Raw genomic sequence first — 19,968 nt, 5'->3', positions numbered from 1 at the left:
GCTCCGGGTCCCGTTGAGGGGACCATTCCTTGACTGCATCCTTCCACTGCTCCTCTGTGAGACCGCCGACGAGCGCTCCCTCGGGGTCGTCCTCATGGGCCGGTGCAGATGGGATGTCCTCGTTCCGCGATGAACCCGGTGGAGCTGAGGGACCTCCGTCGTTGTCGTCGCTGCTGTCGTCGCTGCTGTCACCGCCGTCGTTGTCGTCGCTGCCGCCCGTCAGGTCTATCAGAACCCTCGAAGGTTGCTCCCGCTGGTGAGTCGGTGTCGTGGCTCTGCTGGGCAGTTGGGAAGGAGCCTCGGCCACCTCCGACTCTGCCCTGTCCGGGGCTCGCTCTTTTTCCTTAATCTCCTTGTATAACTTAAGTCTCTGCAGGGCTTCGTTATATTCTTGAAACTTGCGCACCCCCTTGGCAAGATGGTCTACTAGAATCCCGTCAATGCCCGCTGCCGATGTAGCGGTTTTTACTACGCTGTCATACTTCTCGGAGGGACTGTAGACAGTCCGCAGCTCACCAGCTTCCCACTCTTCAAGGAGCTTAGCGAACCATTCCAGCCATTCTTTAACCTCCGTCTTCCTAGCAACCTTCACCGGGCATTTGACGACCCCCAGACGGTGACCGTGTTGAAGCTGGGTGCAAAAATATATCCGAGTTTGCACTAAGTGCTTCATCATTCTCTGGGCCACCTCCTTGTCGAGGGTGTAGTGGGATTCATAGAAAGCTTTCTTGTTTATCTCAGTCCAGGAATCCAATCCATCACCGAGCAATATCAGCTTCGCAGGAATTTGTGATATCGTGGATTGGGAAAGACTAGGTCGATGACTCCCCTCGTCTCGGCTGATGTTGCTCGCCCCTTGTCCCATTGCCGGCCCTTGCAGGGGATTCAGTTCCCCTCCTTCTTCGTCTTCACTCATAGTTGTCTTTGTCTTCGAGTCGCCTATCCCCCAAAGCCTCTCTTTGCGCTTTCGAGTAGGGATGGGTCCAGGCTGTGTTGGCTACTGGCTTCACTGTCTGGATCTGGTCATTCCATCCTCAGTAGAAGCTTTCCCTCACCTGTATGCTATACAGTTATTGCGAGGGTTGTGGCTGATGGCCTTATCAGTCACCACTAACTCTCTTCCCTAAGAGTCAGCAACCCAAGTGGGCTATTCAGAGTCTCACATCTGTTTTTACCGACTTGGTGTCTTTGGGGCCCGCCTACTCAGTTGTGCGCAGCCCCACGTTGGGCGCCATGTTGGTTATCCTGCAATAGTCAGCCCCGCCCACTCCTCACTACTCCCCAGGGCTGCCTACTGACCAGTTCTCCGTCTAACAGGTCCGGAAAATCTCTGAGTCCTGGGTATTACCCTAAGAGTACTCTATAAGAGATAATCTATTTAAACTGGTAGCGAAAGTGACTCGTCTAGCTCTAACTACCTCCAATCCAGAAGTTATGACCCTTTACAGTTAAGAAACAATCAGCTGAGTAGCCCTCGCAGCTGCATAATTCCAATAACCACTTCTGTTAACGGTAGCCCACTTTCTAAATCATAACTTGCACTTGGAACCGGCTAGATTATGTTTAGTGACTTAGAGGTAAGTCCCAGGGTCATTATTTACTCTCACCAAAGGAAATTATGAAGCCTCCTGTTTACTGGAATCATGTACATTAGTTTTACCTTAATTAAAAGAACTGGACAACGATTAAATGACTCTATTAATTCCAATGTCCACCAACCTCATTAGAATTTTATAGTATAAATTTATTAAGCAAGCTTGAGCAGGGATATGCGACATACAAATCAATAATCAATCTTATATAACTCAAAAACAGTGTAATCAGATTTACATGTACAATCATTCTACCCTGTCTTCTTCTAACTTAGGTCGCACTTTCTGAAATGGAATTTCAATGAGCAGATTCAACTCATACCCAGACGATGGTGGATCTTTTGGCAGCAGGAATTTCTAGCATCCTTGGTCGAGGTCTATGCTTTGTGTGGAAAAATCCTCCTTAGAAAGGAAACAAAGCAGAACGGGTCTGAATCCCTTTTGCAAGACCCAGTTCTTCCTCCTTGTGGGACCTTTGTCCTTCCTCCAAGTCCTGCTGCAGAGTTTAAAAGTGCTGAGTTGAGACGAGACCGTCTGTCAAATAAAGAACTAGAGATGGGGCAACGGGACCCAGTCCTTTCTTCGCGGTGTGAAGTCTGAGCTTCCCCGTAGTTCTGAATTGCGGTCCGTGTTTCAATCTGCTCCTGCATGCTATTGCAGGTGTTGTCTCTTCTTCTCCGCCGCCGGACTGGGAACGGTTGGTTCCTCTTTTCAGCCCCTTTTTATGCCTCTCCTCACCATGTGTGTGTATGGGAAGGTTTGGCCTACGTGACTTTCTGCACGGCTGCTGCGTCTCATGAAAAAGTCCCCCCCATTTCTCAACCTGCTTGCTGACCACAGTGGAATTTCCCGTCTTTCTCCTTTCTTCCTGTGCTCCTTGGCCATCTGTTCAGAACTGCTTGCGACATTTCCTGTTTTCAGGGCTGTACTGCACATTCGTCTTCTCTATATTCTATAACTCACTTTATCTATTAAAACTCAGTAAACACATTCAACTTGTTGTTAAATTGATTTCAGATGATTATAACTTCATATTCATTGACAATAAATCACATCTTTTCCTTGTTGTTAATCATTAACATAATCATTACATATTTAAATCATTACAGATCATTAATCAGAGATGCTTTGCAAAAAGTTATTGAGTGATTACTTATATTCATGTTAGACTTATATTCATGTTAGACTTATATTCATGTTATTCAGACTTATTCAACTTAATTAACTTTTAATCAAACTACAGGATTACTTTATTTCTTCCAAGCCATTATGCATCTTTTTCTGCGTGTGCCTGGAAAGATCTCATACCCTTATGCCAGTTTTCTTGACACTGGTCATCATGTACACTGGACAAGATATTAAGGGAGGTAAAAAGAAATCTCCACCAGCTCACTGGTGTGCAACTGTAGTCATCTGTTCCCAGGACTGTGCTATGGTGATAAAATATGAATTGTGTTATGCATCTTTATCAGGGATGCCTCTAAAGATGGCTCCAAACCTTTACACACTATTGTAGCTCATCAGACTGGAAAGAGTACATGCCTGAAATCGAGGTCCATTAACTCATTGTTGATCCCAGACATCAAGCTGGAGTAACATCAATAGAAAAGCACAGGAAGAGAAAAACCTTACATAAAGTAATGTGTGCTTTTAGTTTTGATTATAAAGGGTTTCTATGGCAACGTGGCGTCACATAGTGCATGGGCACAACATTCAAGCCAACCACATGTGGGGTTATTTTTGATAATTATCTTTAACTAAAATAAGTTAATAAATAATAATGCAAGTTGAAACGAGTTCAAAGTGTAAACAGTAGCTTTAGCCAATGCACAACTGCTGCAATTGGCAAGCCAAAGAAATGGAAGTAAACACACTTCAAAGGAGACCTTGACTGTTTTCCTGTTATCAGGAAAAAAACTGTGTCAGCTGCTTTTTACAGAGGATTTTCACTAGATAACCACCACATTATGCATTGGTTTAGTCTCCTGCTCAGGTACAATTATTCTTGCTGAATACATTTTCTTACAGTAGAAAAGGAACACAACCTTCTTGATGTTTGTTGCCTGCACAAACCTTTAGGTAAGAACACAAAGGCAATATGCAGATAAATATTTCATGTGTAATCATCTGTAATTATTTGGCACAGTAATGAACAATCTATAATTCCTGGATAAATTAAAGAAAGCTACTTACTGACTTTTTTCCCTTTGCAACTGCATTGCATTTCTTTTAAAGTCAAAGCTTTGCTGTTTTTGTTCATAGACTTGTAAAATTAATTCTTTATTTTACCTTTCATTAATATTTCCCCATTTGATTTCTTAAAATTGTTGGAATATTTTTCAAATGTTCACAAATGGACAAATATTTTAGCAAATTCCCTAAAATCTTAATTTGTTTGAAGCTCTTTGGCTGCAGGTTAAATATTACATTACTTTATGGAATTTACTCTTAAAAGTGAGCAGAAAGTAATGAATGTATGTATTTGAGAGCGCCAATAATTTCATATTCTAAATATAACAGTGTAACAATATTTTATTTACTGGTATCACTAGAACAAACTAAAATACCTTCCAATGGTACATACCTCATGTAGACAGGACAAATAAAAGAATATTTCATTCAAAGTTTGTAAACATTTGCTTTTCTGAATACACTTGTGAATTATAGCATCCTTTCCATTGGTACAAATTTTTAAAAAAGTTCAATTATAGTGACTGCCTGAACAGAGCATCATTCACTAGTTGTCCTGAGATCCTATGAAGACTTCATTGTCGACTTATTTTTAGTTTATCCGATACTTTACCTTCAGTAGGAGCGCTGGTGGGAGGATGAGAGGTGGAAGGTGTGCCCCAGCCTGTTGTGCTTCCTTTACTTCTCGATGCTGTTCTGGCAGTGATAGTGGTGGTGAAGGTGTACAGCTGCGTAGTATCGTCTATGTCGCACATCTTGTCTTTGGTCTGATGGAAAGAACCTCCGTTTTATATTTTGCACAAACTCTCAAAGGATAAAAAGTGCAAAAGAAAGCTTCAGCCACAACCATCAATATATTTGTGTGTCTGATTTCACATTTAGAATGTAATATGCCAAAAATCTGAACATAGGAGACCAGAGATGCTTCAATTTAGTTTTGTGTGTGTTTTTTTAGGTCCAATTCAAGCCAGATGTTTAATTTTAAAACACTGACAATGCCAATACTTCCAGCCCTATTTTTGGTCATGTTGTCTAAAAACACAGTGCCGTCTGGATCGATGACCTCAGCCTGATATCTGATCCAAGAATGACGTCAGTATTGGGTCAGATACTGTTACAAAAACGGATCAGTCTGAACTCTGAGATCAAGTCTTTTTATTGAATCCTTACCTCATCTGGGCAGCTGTTATCCACCCAGTCCTGTCGATGGCGATCAAAGCCGCTGGAGCATCTGAGAGAAGAAGAAAAAAAAATGTATAAAAAAACAAAATAAAATACTAACAAAAGGTTTTTCCACTTATAACCCACACAATGGGTTGTTTTCACTAAGATCACCACTAATGTCAAAAGAAGTGGTATTTTCAGGATTGTGAATCTACTGAAATTGCTTTGCCATTCACACAAACGACAACAAAACGTTAAAACTTTATAGTTACTCTAATATTATAAGTATATATAAACAAAATTAAGTTAATGCAGTGAAGTGATCCTTTAAGTAGTTGTAAAGCCTACTGTGGTTACTTAGATATTTTGTTTGACTGATAGTTAAAGATAATTATATACCATTTACTCTTTGGTCATGAGAAGAAAAGCTGCAAATTATCACTTTTTAAAAGAGTGAGCAAGCAACATTTTTCTTGTTATAAGCCTAAATTACTAAAATTGGGGCAGGATAATATCATGCCTGTTAAGTAGATGACTAACTTTTCCGCTTTTAGTTGCTTAGACCCCTCTATCTAGGTAATTTTTTTTTTTTTTTTTTTTTTACAAATTAGTGAAATTATTGAAATCTTACACTGAAAACTTTAGAAAAATTCATCCTTTAAAAGAAAAAAAAGCATTGCAGAAAACAATTCCATGATAAAAAAAATATATAGTTTTGAACAAATCGCCGCTTGAACAATCATTGTCACCCCTGCTTTTAATCCTTTGTACAGGTCTCTTCCACTTGTAGGAACAGTCACTGTGCTTTTATAGCAATATCTGTGCAGATGACAGCTCCAATTAAATCAGAAAAAACACACTAGTTGAAAATTGTTTAAGCTGTTCAACTTATTGTATGGAAGCAGCTAGAATAGCTTGTTAACAGTGGGTGTGAGAAAAGCTCCAGCAAAATTTTCCAAAAGTAGCTGAAAAGCCAGATTTGTTTGTTGCCCAGGAAGACTAATTTGTCTCTTCACAGTTTTGCATCAACCATTTTGTGTTGGTAGACTTCTATTAAGAAAAATAGTGAATCATGAATTATTTTTGTTAGCTCTAAATTTAACATAATACCAACAAGAGAACCTAAAACCTGATAAGGTTTGCCCAAAGCTGTAAATAACAATATGCAGGGCTTCAAATTAAGTGAGATTAAACCATTTAATTTACAGAAATTAAGTGGTTTACAGAAAAATCCACTCAAGGAAACAACAAACAGACCCACATCCTGGAAAAAGAATATGGCTTAAAGTGAAGCAGTGCTGTAACAACACTAAATATTGAGTAAAGTCTCCAAAAGATTCTCTAAAGAGCACATTGTTATGGTAATTTAACTATGCCCCCAAGTCCGTCTGCTCAAACAGCCGGAGCAGATTCCTCCATTTAATCCCTCACTTTCCCCTGACTGCTATTCCCCATCCTTAGGGTGCAGCAAAGGCAGCACAGTCTGGCTCGATATCACCAAGGAGGTTTGGTCTAACGTGTGCCTGAGCTTTGTTTCTTCTCGGTGGCATCCATCTCAGCTAGTTGTCGTCTAACGCACTGAGCCGCGCCGCATTTAATCAGAGATGGGCTGGAGAAGGTTCATTTGAATATAAATGAGAGAATATTTCAGCTTGGCTTTTTCAATTCAGTCTCAACAGGATGGACTGAATGAGATTGTGTTGTTTTTGCCACTTTGGTTCAGAGAAAGCTGGCATCCATGTTGCCAAGTTATTATTTTAACCAAGTCATATTCATGTTCTGAATGAATTTGAGCCAGATAATGTGTTTTTAATTGATTTGCGTTACTGCTGATAGTTTTCTCTTGAGAAGCCAAAGCCATGCCATCAGAGCCAAATTAATTTTCCACTGCTCATTCACATAATGAGTCAGTAGAAGGACTTAAAATTTGCCCAGAACAGTTTATTGGTTAAGAGATAAAAATCTGATCGCAGCAGTAATTATTTTTCTTATCGGCACAATGCAAGTCAGTCTAGCTCAGGCAAATGCAGCTGACTGAATGTTCTGATAACAAAACAATAGTTGACAACAAATGTTGCCTATTTTGTAACTGCTTACTTCAGCTATTATTTGAAATGTTTAATTTAACAGGCATATCTGCACATATTCTCAGTACCTAACTATTGGCTTTTTTCAGATTAATCAAACTATAAATTTGGTTTCAATGTTTTAATATATCATGAGTAAGCTCTTCTATTTGCCCTTTGATAGCTCCACTAAATGAGAATTTATAGATAAATATTTCCTTTTTTCTCATTTAATTGCATTTTTCCTCTCTTGATCCATAAATGACTAATGGATTGTGCCAACAAATTAACAATCATTCTAAAGATTTTCTCATAACTTTTTATAACAAATATATTTCCTTTATGTCCCACGTGAACATGAATTTTACCAATAAACAACTTAGTATCTGCTTTTTTGAAATTGAATGGTATGAGTAGCTTAGATTGTGATCTGACATCTTTGCCACATTGTTGCAATTTCAAACCTAATCTTACTCCTAGGTTTGAAATGAATTTAATCAAATTAGAATTAAAGCTTATCAGTCACTGAGTTAGCTTGTTGTGAAACAAGTAAATTGAATTAATCAGAATTAAGATGAACTGAGCAGACACTAGCAACTCACACTTCCAGAAGATTTAAACAAATCATGGACAAAACATTCATATTTCTGAAAACAGCACTCCATGTTGCTGACTAAAACCAATCCAACCTCAGTTTTTGCATATTTTCTTTCTCAGTGGGGCACACACTCACTCAGCAGGAGCACAGATGTGACTTCCGTTTCAGTAGCACACATCTGGTTATAGTGTAGATGATGGACTACTAATTTTTAACATCTGGTTTTGTGTTTTCCACCATCAGTTGCTTAAATTGTGTGCAACGGATCACAATTGTTATGAGCCGTTTTTTTACTAAACCTACTTCTAGCTCAGGACACAAACTGCAACAACGCAGCACAGACTAATCATAGAATGCCTGCTTTAAACACGTTTAATCTTATTGCACAGTTCTGTCTGGAAGGTCCACATTGCTTCAGATGTTCCGTGCACACTGAGCTGTTTTTCTTTGGCACATTTACAGAAGCTGAGGGGGTTCAGTACCGAGCAGCTTAATGAAACATGCAGCCAAACGAACGCTCTGCAAACTAGAAAGTCATTTTTATGACGTGAAAAGAAAAACACTGTGAAACTTCTGCAAAAATATGTAGTAAGCATGGCAAAAGAAAAGAAAATGCAACATAGAAACAAAAGAAAGTTCAAGGAAATAAAGTGTTTAATTTGAACAAAGATATCTGACTTAAAACATCACCATTCTGAAAAGTTGTGCCATAACAGGCTGGTCTTGCATTTGCATGATTTTAACATCTTGAGACAAATATATATTAGCCAATTGTTTATTTATCAAGCTAATCAAGTCATACTATCCATGTGAATGGATTGGAGCATTAAGTAGGAGCAGTATTTTTGTTTTAGTATGTCCTGAATGAACAAATTCCTTCATACAGGATGTGACAGCTGTCGCTACTGTCACACAGAGATCTGAATGGCAATCGTTTTCTGTTCATCCTTAACATTAGTTTACATATTGATTAGTAAATAGTTTAGTTTCATTTTTAAAATGATTTTCATTAGCCTGACTCTTTAGTTTACTATTTGCAGTGAACACATTTAGTAAACTTTACTTGTCAGTTCTTTATATTTTTGTTAAATGCAACAAATTAATTTCTTCTTGTTTTGAGTTACCAGTTTCCTTTGGAGCTGCTGCTGGAGTGTCACACAGAAGAGCTCCAGCTGATTGTTGTCCTCATGGCTGGTAAACCTCCTCACTGGGTCATCCCATTTGTTTGCCAGGGGAAGGGGACATTTGGTTTTCTTCAGTTTAATTTTACCATTTTTTCAATGTTTCTTCTTTTTGGCAATTAGTTCAGTTCTAATAGTATTTATTTAATTTAAAGATTTAGTATTGTGTTGAACAGTATTTGTTTAAGTTCTTGTATGTTTAATTACCCCCTTGTGTGTCAGCAGTGGTCTGATCAGCCACTATTTAAGTTTCCCTCATGTCTTGTTTGTTAGGTAAGTTTGGTGCTTGAGTTCTTTGTGTTACTACCTGAGTTGTAGTTTGTTATGTTAACCTCAGTTTTGGGCCCAATTCATAATTTTTTAATTATTTTTGGACTTTTAAATAAAGAAAATTTTTTGGAATCCATTTAGGGTCTCTCTGGCTGGTCTGTGTAAAACCCTCACGCAGGACATTGGCAGTTTTGGTTTGTCACTTTATTGCAAAGTGGTCAAGCTCTCTAGCAGCCCCCTGCTGGTCTCAATAACCGAAACAGCATCTTAGTTTGGTTATTCCTTGGGTCAACTCTGAATAAAAACTTTTAAGGAAAAGTCTTTCTAAGCTTAGCTCTTTATGCATTGACTGTAAAGTATGTCACGTTTATGTTGTGCAACAGCTTTTGTTCTTTCTTTTGTAGGAACAACAAATATCTAAGCTTGCTCCAAACACATCAGCATTCAGATGCTTTATTTCCCAGCTTCCACTTGTACCTTAGCATTAAAGAGAATCTGCGCTTGCACCGTCCCAGCCCTTTAGACGGAAGTTCATTGAGGCTGTTCTTTTACAAACATCAGCGTCTCTCATTAACTGCGCAGCCAGTGAAGCCACAATGTTTTTTAATTAGTGCGTGCCAAAAGCATGTTTGCCTTTTCTAAAAGGAAGTGGCTAGAAGATGCTGAGGGAAGGGTAGGGGAGCTGAACTGTGAAGTATTAACACAGTCGGAACGCTAATTAAAATGCAGCTTAATGAGACTGCTGCTAAAGGCGTTACAGTATCTCTCCGCATCCATAAACTGCTGAATATATAAACACTTTTCTTGTAGCTGCAAATTAGTTTGTCTTTGTCAAATGTGCCAGGATTTAAGATGCTAAGTCGTGACAATGTTGTATGAAATGAATTATAGAGCATCGATAACAAATCAAAATGAGCAGGACACTAATACTGCTCGCTTCCCTCAAACACAATCACTCACGTTTGCTGACTGCTCAAAAAATAAGGGAGTGGCAGATTCATGTTTTATATTTACAGATTGGAAAGTAGATCAACAGTGAAAGAGCTATGATGGTCATTCCACAGGCCAAACAGCAACCTCTGCAAAGGACGTCATCAGGACAGCAAACATCTTTTGAAATCAGAGTGGATCATGCGTCATCTCTCCATAATTTTTTCCCTTTGCTCTTGTGTGTCTTTAACTCAGACTTTTCTATCCGACTAAATCAAGTCAAATACACTGCAGCTCACATTTCAGCTGTCAGGAAATTCTGTAGAGGAACGCCAACACCTCTTTGGCTGCTCAAATATTTACTTGTGTTTGAAGTGCGGGAGAGACAAGAGGGATAAGGTAGAAAGAAAGTGGAGCAGAGGTTGGCTGAACAGGTGCGAGTCGAGTGACTGTCAGAATGAGCTGCCAACTAAATACAGCTACTTTTCTCAGGAGGGGAATCAAAGCTGAATAAATGAAATCGCCGCTAAGTCTGCAACTGACAGAAAGTTTGATTTTAAAAATATACTTTCATAAAAGTAGAAACACACCATACTAAAAAGTCACACAGAGGCCTAATTTTTGTGATTGTTTTTAAAAAATATATAATTTCATGCTGCTAAGTCTTCTGAAAAGGACAGGGTAATGTTTTTCACTGAATTGCATCACCTTCTTCTGTCAGAAATGCCACTGCATTGCTGGAAATATGGGTTTAAAATGGCTCTTATGTTGAATCAATGTTATTTCATACAATTTTCAATGCCCAACTTGAAAAAAGCAAATAAACCTTGATCTGAGCAATCCTGCACAACAATTATAACCTATGCACAAACTATCACCCTACATTCCTTCTTTTCATCATCTTATATTTGGACACTGCAGAATATATTCAGCCTATCCTAATTCTAAGCTACAAAACATCCTACTGAACTCATGCACTTTGTGCTGTTTTATTTTTTGTCTTATTTCTTTGTAACTGTTAAGTGCTTTGTATGAAAACAGTTTAGAAATAAAATCATTATTATAAAGTTATTATTAAATGCTGTCAGGATCTTGGGTTGTTTGAGTTAGTTTTTGGTTTTGTTAATTTTTGTGTTCCTTAGCCCTTTTCTTTGATTAGACCAGACATTTTTCTGTTTTGCTTACTTTAATTCGGTCCTTCTTAGTGTTTCTAGTTATGTTTATTTCTTGTCTCTAGTTATTCCTTGCAGACTGATTAAAAATCACAATGGAAAAAAATGGGTTTCAGCATTGCCTTTTTGAAGGAACAAATTTGAATTTTAAAACTAAAACCTTTAGATCCTACTGGCAAACTACACAGTTTTGTTTTTAAAGGTAGATGTGCAATGCAGTGTTTCTCAACTCTGGCCCTTTTACTGAGCTGCAACCATCTGAATCAGATGTGTTAAAGCAGAAAAACATCCAAAACATGCAGGGCTGTGTACCTTGTAGACCAGGGTTGGGAAAAACATTGTTAGAGTATAAATAACAGTGTGGATATGCTATGAGGAAAAGTATAACGGAGTAAAGGAAGTCAAACCTGTTGAGCCGATGACACCAGCTGCAGTTGAAGTTAATCTGAGAGGAGATGCAGGTACTACAGCTGGTGAACTGGAGACAGGCTGCAAAAGAGAAGAGTCAACACATATAGACTGTTTCTACAATCTTTCTATAACAGATGATGAGAAATTAACTTGGAATCTTCTACTAACATAAAAGCCACCAAAACAATGTAAATATCCTTACTGGGTAAAGGAATGATTTCCACAGCTGAAGAATTGGTGATCCTCGTCTTTGTAAGCTCCACACGGTGATACTCATAAATCGTCCTCCGTCTTACGTCTAGTTTCAGAAGACAAAGACCGTTTGAGATTCTGGAGACAAAAAGTAAATCTGGAACCCTGTGACAAAAAACTGGGACAAAACGTCTCCTAAAGCAGAAATAGAGTTGCTGGGAGAATAGGGTCATACTGGATGCTGCTACAGCACTTCTCTGCTTTCTTTGTGCCCAAAGTGTCAGGCTATGACTTGGCGAATGGACCAGGGCAATTTTCTCTGAGACCTGATATCATCAGTCTGACCCAGTCGGTTGTAACAGCAAGACATCTGATGGGGTAAGATGGAACGCATGATTAAAGACAACCCCACACCGAACCCCAGCTGGTCTAGAAAAACCTATTAGCTTTTGCTTACCTGGCATACTCGAAACCAACAAATGAAACTGTGGAACAGAGTACTGTTGTGAAGCACATCCAATACAAATTGCAAATAAACACGTTTGTTTGTTTTTTTGTGAACCAGAGATTAGACCACATTAGTGTAATATATTACTTAGATGTACATTTATCATTTCTGGTAGACATAATTGATTATTTATTGAGATACATAGTAAAATTCAGTACAACTAACTGTAATTAGTTGTAACTCTGGGCATTTCATCCACTTTCTAAAGTCAGAAATTACTTGATATCAAGGTGCCTTTGGGATTAAGAAAATATTTGATTTAGGTAATTTATACATCTGGATAATTAGGAGAAAAGGTTGGCATTTTCAGACTTTATTTTCCATTCATCGTCTAAAATTTTGTTTATTCCTCCTTTCCAACTTCGACAAGGACAAGATTGGATGTTACAGTGGCCCTCTGTCAATTTCTGGTTTGGTACGCATTGATTAATCAGTATTTATGTAGTTTTCTGTGGAATGTAACTCCAAATTATATGAGGAAAAATTGCCTATTTGTGGACGTTTTGGTAGAACAGATCTCAAATGTTCAAACCTGACTGTTTAGTTACTTTTGTACCATAATAAATGAAACACTAACCAACATGTTAATGTATAATGAAACTTAGAAAAATGTAATGCTTTAATTGTTAATTTTTTCTGTGTTTTTGTGATATAAATCACTTTGAACAAGCTTGATTAAACTTGTTTGACTGAAAATATCTGAAAGAAAATGCATCTTAGAAAGTTGTTAAGCCCCTAAGCACAATGCCATTTGACAGCATTGGCTGGCTTTGCAAAGCAGCCAATCCAGGAGCACTATTTATACTCCTTGGCACCCCAAGAGCAGAAATAAGGAAAAATGAGACTTTAGGTTGTGCAGTAGTGCTGAGATGGTTTCCAATTTGTGTGTTAATGAATAGTAGGATATGTTAGGTGTTTGAACCAATAAAATAGGCAGTTATATGTGTTTTTAAAAGGGGTTTTAAGTATTTGCGGATATCAAGTGTGTTTCTTAACCTCTGTAAATAATTATACCACTGTGCTCAGCTCCAAGTTATGACTTCAAAGGTAAACTAAATACAACATGAATAGCTACTGCCACTTGTTCTCAGTTCACTATTATTTGCATTAGTGTAGAATGTTGTTTTTAGAGTTTACTACATTTACATTTCAGTTGTATCTGAACCATGTGATTAATATATTTCAAATATTCATGTTAAAATTGCTCTGAATTTCATATTAACATGTAACAGTTTTCTTAACAGTAAATTTTACCTGCATATTTGTAAATGGTTCTCCTCTAAATCCACTTTGAAATCACACTCCAAAAAGATAAAGGTACATTCAAGTCTTATGAGTCCCTCAGGGTTAAACTGTGGTTGTCGCTGCTCCAGCTGTTCACATCTTTCCACTTGGACAAATTCTCCTTGCAAACTTGTTTTACTTCTCCAGATCAGTTGGTATTTTAACCTGGGACCTGTTGAGTGCACCGACCCCGTGTTGCTTTCCTCATTTGATAGGATGTCGCCTCCCTGCAGACCTGTTCATTTGGATTACGCACGGGACAACTGATCAGAGGAAATGCGAGACAGCTCAGATCAGCCTGAAAATAAGTCCACCCGTCATTTTACCCCTACAGCCCCCTTTTGTCTGACTTCCTCTTGCTTTTACCAAAGAGATTATCAGGTGCCTAATGGCAAAGATGGAGCCTGGGGAAGGTTAGTTTACTAGCTCAAGGCTGCAAGTTGATTTAAGGACTTTACGGGCTTAGTGGAGACTGGTTCTGAAAATGATGCCTGTTCTTCCTCCAAAAGAGCACTAAATGTAGTAAATATATTTGCACTTGTTTAAATCTTTACCAAGTATTAATTAAAAATAGCTCAAGACTGTGCATAATTCCCAGCTCCAGTCTTTGCATCATCCTCTGAAAATAGGTGCTGGGAGGCAAGTATGAAAAGTGTGGAGCAGAGTTTTGGCTCCATTTAAAAAAATATCACTCAGTGAGCAAAGTTTAATTAATCTTCAGAGACGTGCATTAAAGCTGGGTCGTCATGTGTGCTTGTGACCTGTTAATTATACAACCTGACTGTGGGACACCCATAAATCTCTCTCTGCCCAATCTTCTGCCCGGAGGTAAAATGAAATCCTTTATTAAAGCTAAATAAAATCCTCTCGTTACCCTAGTTGGTATGCAGTAATTGGCTGCAGAGAGACTTTCTGTTGTAGACTGTAGCGGTCATAGTTTCCTTTTTGAGTACTATGGCTTAATGCAGTTAAAAGAGCGGAGATAATAATCAAGCATGACAAGGGTGTAAAAAATCTGTCAAAATATATTCCTTCCTCTGCATGATAAGGTTTAAATTGGACTTGGAATGTGCTTGGGCAGATATATGACCTAACTTTTACATTTCCATGTAGTTTTACAGAACCGGTAGCCAGGAGACAAAATAAATCAGAGAATTAAAGTTTCATTGGCACTAGCAGAACCAGAAGCGTTTTTATGGAAGGACTTTTCTTGTCATCTATCTTTCTAGAATCAATTTCCCCCTCCTTCTACAGCGACTACAGTAAAAAGAGGAACTTGCACAGGTGACAGAGGAAGTGTAATGATGCTAAGTGATTAGTTGCTATGACATTCTGCTTTCTTATGGTGTTTTCTCCTCTTCCTGAAGAGACAATATTCATCTATAAATGCTCACATTTTTATGTCCTCTTCTTTCCCCAGCTATTAAAAATAAAACTTAATACCTCAGTTATGCATGCTTTTCAAGATAATGTAAGAGTTACAGTTTGTCACGATTACTGATGTCACTTAGTACTAATTTAAGAATTTGAGTAGATTTGATCAAAACCTGCAACAGTGTTTCTTTCACATTTTGCTTGAAGCAAAATGAAGACAATTTAACATGCTAAGATATTTCTTTGAAACAAATTTAGCTAGGATTTCTCATAGGCAATAAAAAGGAGTTTAACTTGCCAAATAAGTTATATTTCACAACTCATTATTGCATCAGATTCTACATCTGAGCCCATGAGAGTGAGGAAGCGTTTTATGACAAAGTCTGAAATATCTCCAATTTTCTTTAAACAAGTATTGATTACAATATGTCAAAATGGAATGAGCTGCGTCTGGTTTCCTTCGAACCAGACACATCTCTGTAAAGAAAAACAAATTTGGCTGAACTCAGTGATCTAATAATTTGAGAAAAACAAAGTTCACTTGTAAACTGGGAATCTTTGATCATTATAAATACTGAACACAATTCTAGATGACTTTGGACCATTCCTTCTGATTAAATGCTGAAAAATCTGGTTGGTTTTTCACATATTTAGAACCAACCTACTGAATCAGTAAGGTCTTTATGTTTTTAAGTCTAAAGAAACTTGAAACATCACCAGCCAGTCAACTCTATCACATGACAGAACATATGGACAATTCTCCTAATACCTGTTTAGCATAATATGTTTGCTAACCTTTGTTGCCAGCTGGTTGTAATCCAAAAATGATGCACAGCTAGGTAAAGCTTTATTTTAATTATACTAAAAGGCAGAAAAACTACCATCCTCTAATGCCAGATTGGGTGTTACCCTTTCTTTTAAATTGCACTCCTGCATTCTGGCTTTAAAGTGAATAACTATTCCAACTTTTCGAGCCGTGTATGTCCCTTATTTAAACCGCAACCATCTGTTAGATACTCACTGGGTATTTGCTGGATCTTGTGGACCACCACAAAGGCGTCAGACAAGCCCACCTTCACTGGGTGATTGACAGAACTGATTTGTGATATCTCGATGGGGATCTGGAAAGGAAATAAGTGAATATCCATCACCAGCAAGACACAGATCTCCCTGGAGCAAGATGTTAAATACCGATAGGTCTAAATAGCCTCACGTTTCACAGTGACAGTCTACAGGAGGAATCTGTACAGTAATCTGTAACCTCAACAAGCAAATGGATGTCTCTGGGTCAAAGAAAAAAAAAAATCACAGTGGAGGAATGTGCGCCCGCTCTTCTTTGCAGAATTGTTTTTGATTGGAACATTTTGAACATGACCTTTAAGGGTCAGTTCACAGTATCTTAATCAGATTTTATGTCCAGACTTGAAAAAGGACACTCTAAACATTGTATACCTTTAGCTATTTAGAGTAGAACTTGCTGATATGTTTTAGATCATTGTACTACAGCATAACCCTCTTATGAAGGTGTGACACAAACTGATGGTAGGACATTTTCCTGCAGGATTTTCAGCCAGAAAACAGAATTTATTGATTTAAACAATGACAGCCAGTGATGTATTCTGTGTTTTAAATGTGTTTTCTCTGTTCCTTTGTTTTCATGAAAAGCAGTTGTATTTATGACACAAAACACAGAAAATAGGCTTTCTTTTTTATAATTGCTGTTAGTTTTATGCCAGATTCCTAACTTAAAAAAATTCCAGTGTCATCTCGTCAACTCACAGAAAGAGCCTAAGTTTGACTAATGTAAGATTTTTGTGTTAGTGGTTTTGGCCTTATTCAATGTTGATCTTGATTGGAAAATGAGGCCTCCATTGATTTATATGTTGTTCTGAGTTATTTTGTGGCTTCCTCGATGAATTATGAATTATTTCACTGCACTCTTTGGGTAACTTTGGTAGCTGACTAGTCTTGGGAAATTTCAACACAGTTTCTTGTTTTTTCATTTGTGGATAATGACTCTCACTGCAATCCCAAACCCCTAGAAAGGAGTTTGTTGAGACCACCATTCATGCAAAAATCACTGGAGGACATAATGGCTCTTGAGATTAAGCTAAGTTCTCAAAAGTCAATTAATGATTTAACAAGAGGATCAATTATTTTTTCCACATACGACAGTGTTGGTTTAACTTTTTCCTTTGATAAATAATCTCATCATTTGAAAACCACCCTTTCAGGTTTTGTTTGTGAATACGTAATTACTTAGTACATTATTTCACCAAAATAAAAAGTGTAAAGAAGGGACAAAGATATTTTTAATAGTGTTAAAAGTTTGAAACAGCAGGGGCAAAGACTGCCAGAGTTGTGTGATTTAAGTGTGAAATGACTCACAGTTTAATTTGTACTAAAGTTGAGGTGATAATTAAAATGTGTCACTTTCACACTGAGTGGGTGTATTGAAAATAAGGTCTACCTGACATATTGTTCAATAAGCTCCTGTCGAGACTGACTTCAAGAACTACAGAATGGCTTCAGCTAGAAGGGCATGTAGCATTTTGAGCATCACATGCAAAACTATAAAGATGAAAGATTCAGTATTAAAGCCCATAGCCACATTATGTCATAAAAAACCTCAATAAGTCCAAAAAGTCTCAATAAACAAATAATTTAAGTAAATTTATTTAGAGAAATCAGATTCTTATCTCATGTTAGAGCACTGAAACTGTTTTGTACTTTCTTTGACACATATTTTGCATAAAAATGGAATACAGTTTTTCCAGGTTTACTTTCCAACTGTGGATTTGGGGAGCTAAAGCTTATATGGACACTTGTGATGGCACAATAGTAAACACTGGCAGGGTGAAAAATATTCACAGTAAAGATACGAAACAGAAAATCAGGCAGAAGAGACAAAAAAACTGGTTGAGAAAAAGACCGAGCCATAAATAAGAGCTCACCTCTTTGTATGCAAACACAATCCTTCCTGTGTTGTGCAGCGTGGCCTGGAAGGTGAAGCTGCCTAAGTTATAGTTGTCCTGCAGGTGGACGTGGTCCCACTGCACCACCAGAGCAGTGCCTAAAGAGAAATGAATGCATTTAAAATATACGTATTCCCACATACTGGATAAATTCAGATTAAAGCACACCACAATAACACTCAGTTGTAGCCCCTTCTCATGTGAAGAAAGACGCAGAACATGGTGAAGAATAGAAAGACATTTAATCCGAAGAGATCTGTTTCTTTAAAGTATTATTTGTCGGCAGGAACTACAGAGATTGACACTGAATCAGAGTGAGTGCCGATATGAAAACACTGTACTGGAGGAGGATAAAACCGCAATAAAACCTCAGCTTTCAACAAACCCAAACCAAAGAGCGGCCATTATTGTGATGGATTATACAGTTCGGGCAGTTTTTAACCACAGGGAGCCACTACGTTTTCCATGCTGTGCAAGACTGTGCTGAATGACAAAGTGAACAAAGAGCGGACATTCAATTTTCTTGTTGGTACGGCAAAGAATATACGTTTCCATCTGCTCTGTTTGACAGCAGTTATAAGTGTGGAACAGAAATTGGATAAAAGAGATCTTGTACTTTTTTTTCCAAGCAAGAATGCTCTCCTTACAGAGGATTGTTATGTGTTGGAGCTTTGTGTGCAACAGGTGTCTATGCACAAAAATCAGGCATACGTCCTTTTCCAGGTAAGAGTTTATATTTCAGACATGGTTGGAGCTCCATGGCAACTCCAAAGCTTGCATACATAGGCATCACTGGCATTTGAATCTACAGTCTGCTTTTGATTAGGTGAAAATTTATCTTGAGGTTTGAATGCAAGTGTTTAAAATTGATTTAAATGCTAAAAAAAAAAAAAAAATCCTCCTTTCAAATTTGTCCATCATCTTCTTAGTATGAACTGCTAAACATAAAACTCTATAGCCACCACTGGTTATAGTTACCCAGTTATATTTACTTCACTAAGTTTTCAGAAAAATGTACTTCTGCAGAAATTTTTCCACAGCGTACTTTTTATCTTTACTTGAGTAATATTATTCTGAAGTATTGCTACTCTTTTTTGAGTAAAATTTCAGGGATTCTACCCAACAGCAGTAAATTTGGTGACCGAAGAAGAACATCCTGAAATGATTCAGGCTGATCATTTCCCCTAATACTTCTACAGTCATTTACACCAAATGTGTTCAAGTCTGTGGTGTAAAAATGTTTATTAATAAGATATGCATAGAAGTCTTTGTTTAGTCTGTGTGTTTATGTAGATCAATAACATTTAGGAGTGTTTCCAACTATCATTTTTATCTGCATGTGTGCAGATTTTGTTTTTCTGTCACTTCAAGATGGGAATCAGACAAGCAGAGCATATTTACATCTATTTGCATATTTTTGAAGTTGATGCACTTTAACGGAGGAGTTTGGTACGCCCTCATGTGTTCTCAATTACACATTGAATGAGATGTGGAAACGAAATGTGCCTGGATGCATTTGTACAGAGAGTTTCATCCATGCAGATCTGTTTGCATTAATGCCGTTTTTTTGGTTTCAGCGCATGCCATGTTTTAGAAGGAAATTCATGCATTTAATAAAGTAGAATCAAATAGTTTAATGGTCTGAAAACGATTTGATCCACTAATGGAAAAACTTGGATATTTTGCTCGAATATCAAGTTGTTATTACACAACTTAAAGAGGATTTTATGATGTTTTAAACACAAAATAAATTTATGTACAAAAGAATCAGAAGATAAATAAATCTATTGAGAGTTGTAGTGATGATTGGTTTAAAAAACCCCAGAACTTCAACTGAATTTAGCCTGCAAGAGTGAGTAAATCAAGGAATAATTCCCTAACATGGCCTTCATCTCTGCCCTCCAGAAAGTTGGCCTTGCATTACTTTTAACACCACTTTGATTTACTGTGGACTTTGGAGTACCTATTGATGCGAAAGCCATTTGGCCAGTTGCCAGAGTAATAAAAGTTTGTTTACACAGCAGCCAATCAATTTTCCCTGTAAACAGCCAGAACACTTCC

At 37.7% G+C, this 19,968-nt stretch overlaps 1 protein-coding gene across 2 annotated transcripts in view; it reads right to left on the bottom strand.

Moving 5' to 3' along the window:
* plxdc2b (plexin domain containing 2b) overlaps positions 1-19,968 on the bottom strand; it is a 95,450-nt gene that overhangs the window by 15,305 nt on the left and 60,177 nt on the right. For both annotated transcript variants that reach the window (XM_032551153.1, XM_032551154.1), the window contains 6 exons: positions 17,887-18,005; positions 15,954-16,053; positions 11,777-11,872; positions 11,571-11,652; positions 4,953-5,013; positions 4,396-4,549 (listed from right to left, as the gene is read on the bottom strand). In XM_032551153.1, the coding sequence (XP_032407044.1) occupies positions 4,396-4,549; positions 4,953-5,013; positions 11,571-11,652; positions 11,777-11,872; positions 15,954-16,053; positions 17,887-18,005 (612 nt within the window). The remainder of the gene's footprint in view (positions 1-4,395; positions 4,550-4,952; positions 5,014-11,570; positions 11,653-11,776; positions 11,873-15,953; positions 16,054-17,886; positions 18,006-19,968) is intronic.

This window comes from Xiphophorus hellerii, chromosome 21 (genome assembly GCF_003331165.1).
Source record: "Xiphophorus hellerii strain 12219 chromosome 21, Xiphophorus_hellerii-4.1, whole genome shotgun sequence".
Classification (NCBI taxonomy): domain Eukaryota; kingdom Metazoa; phylum Chordata; class Actinopteri; order Cyprinodontiformes; family Poeciliidae; genus Xiphophorus; species Xiphophorus hellerii.
Note: the sequence above shows the minus strand (reverse complement) of the source record. Positions and strands in the feature narration are given on the sequence as shown.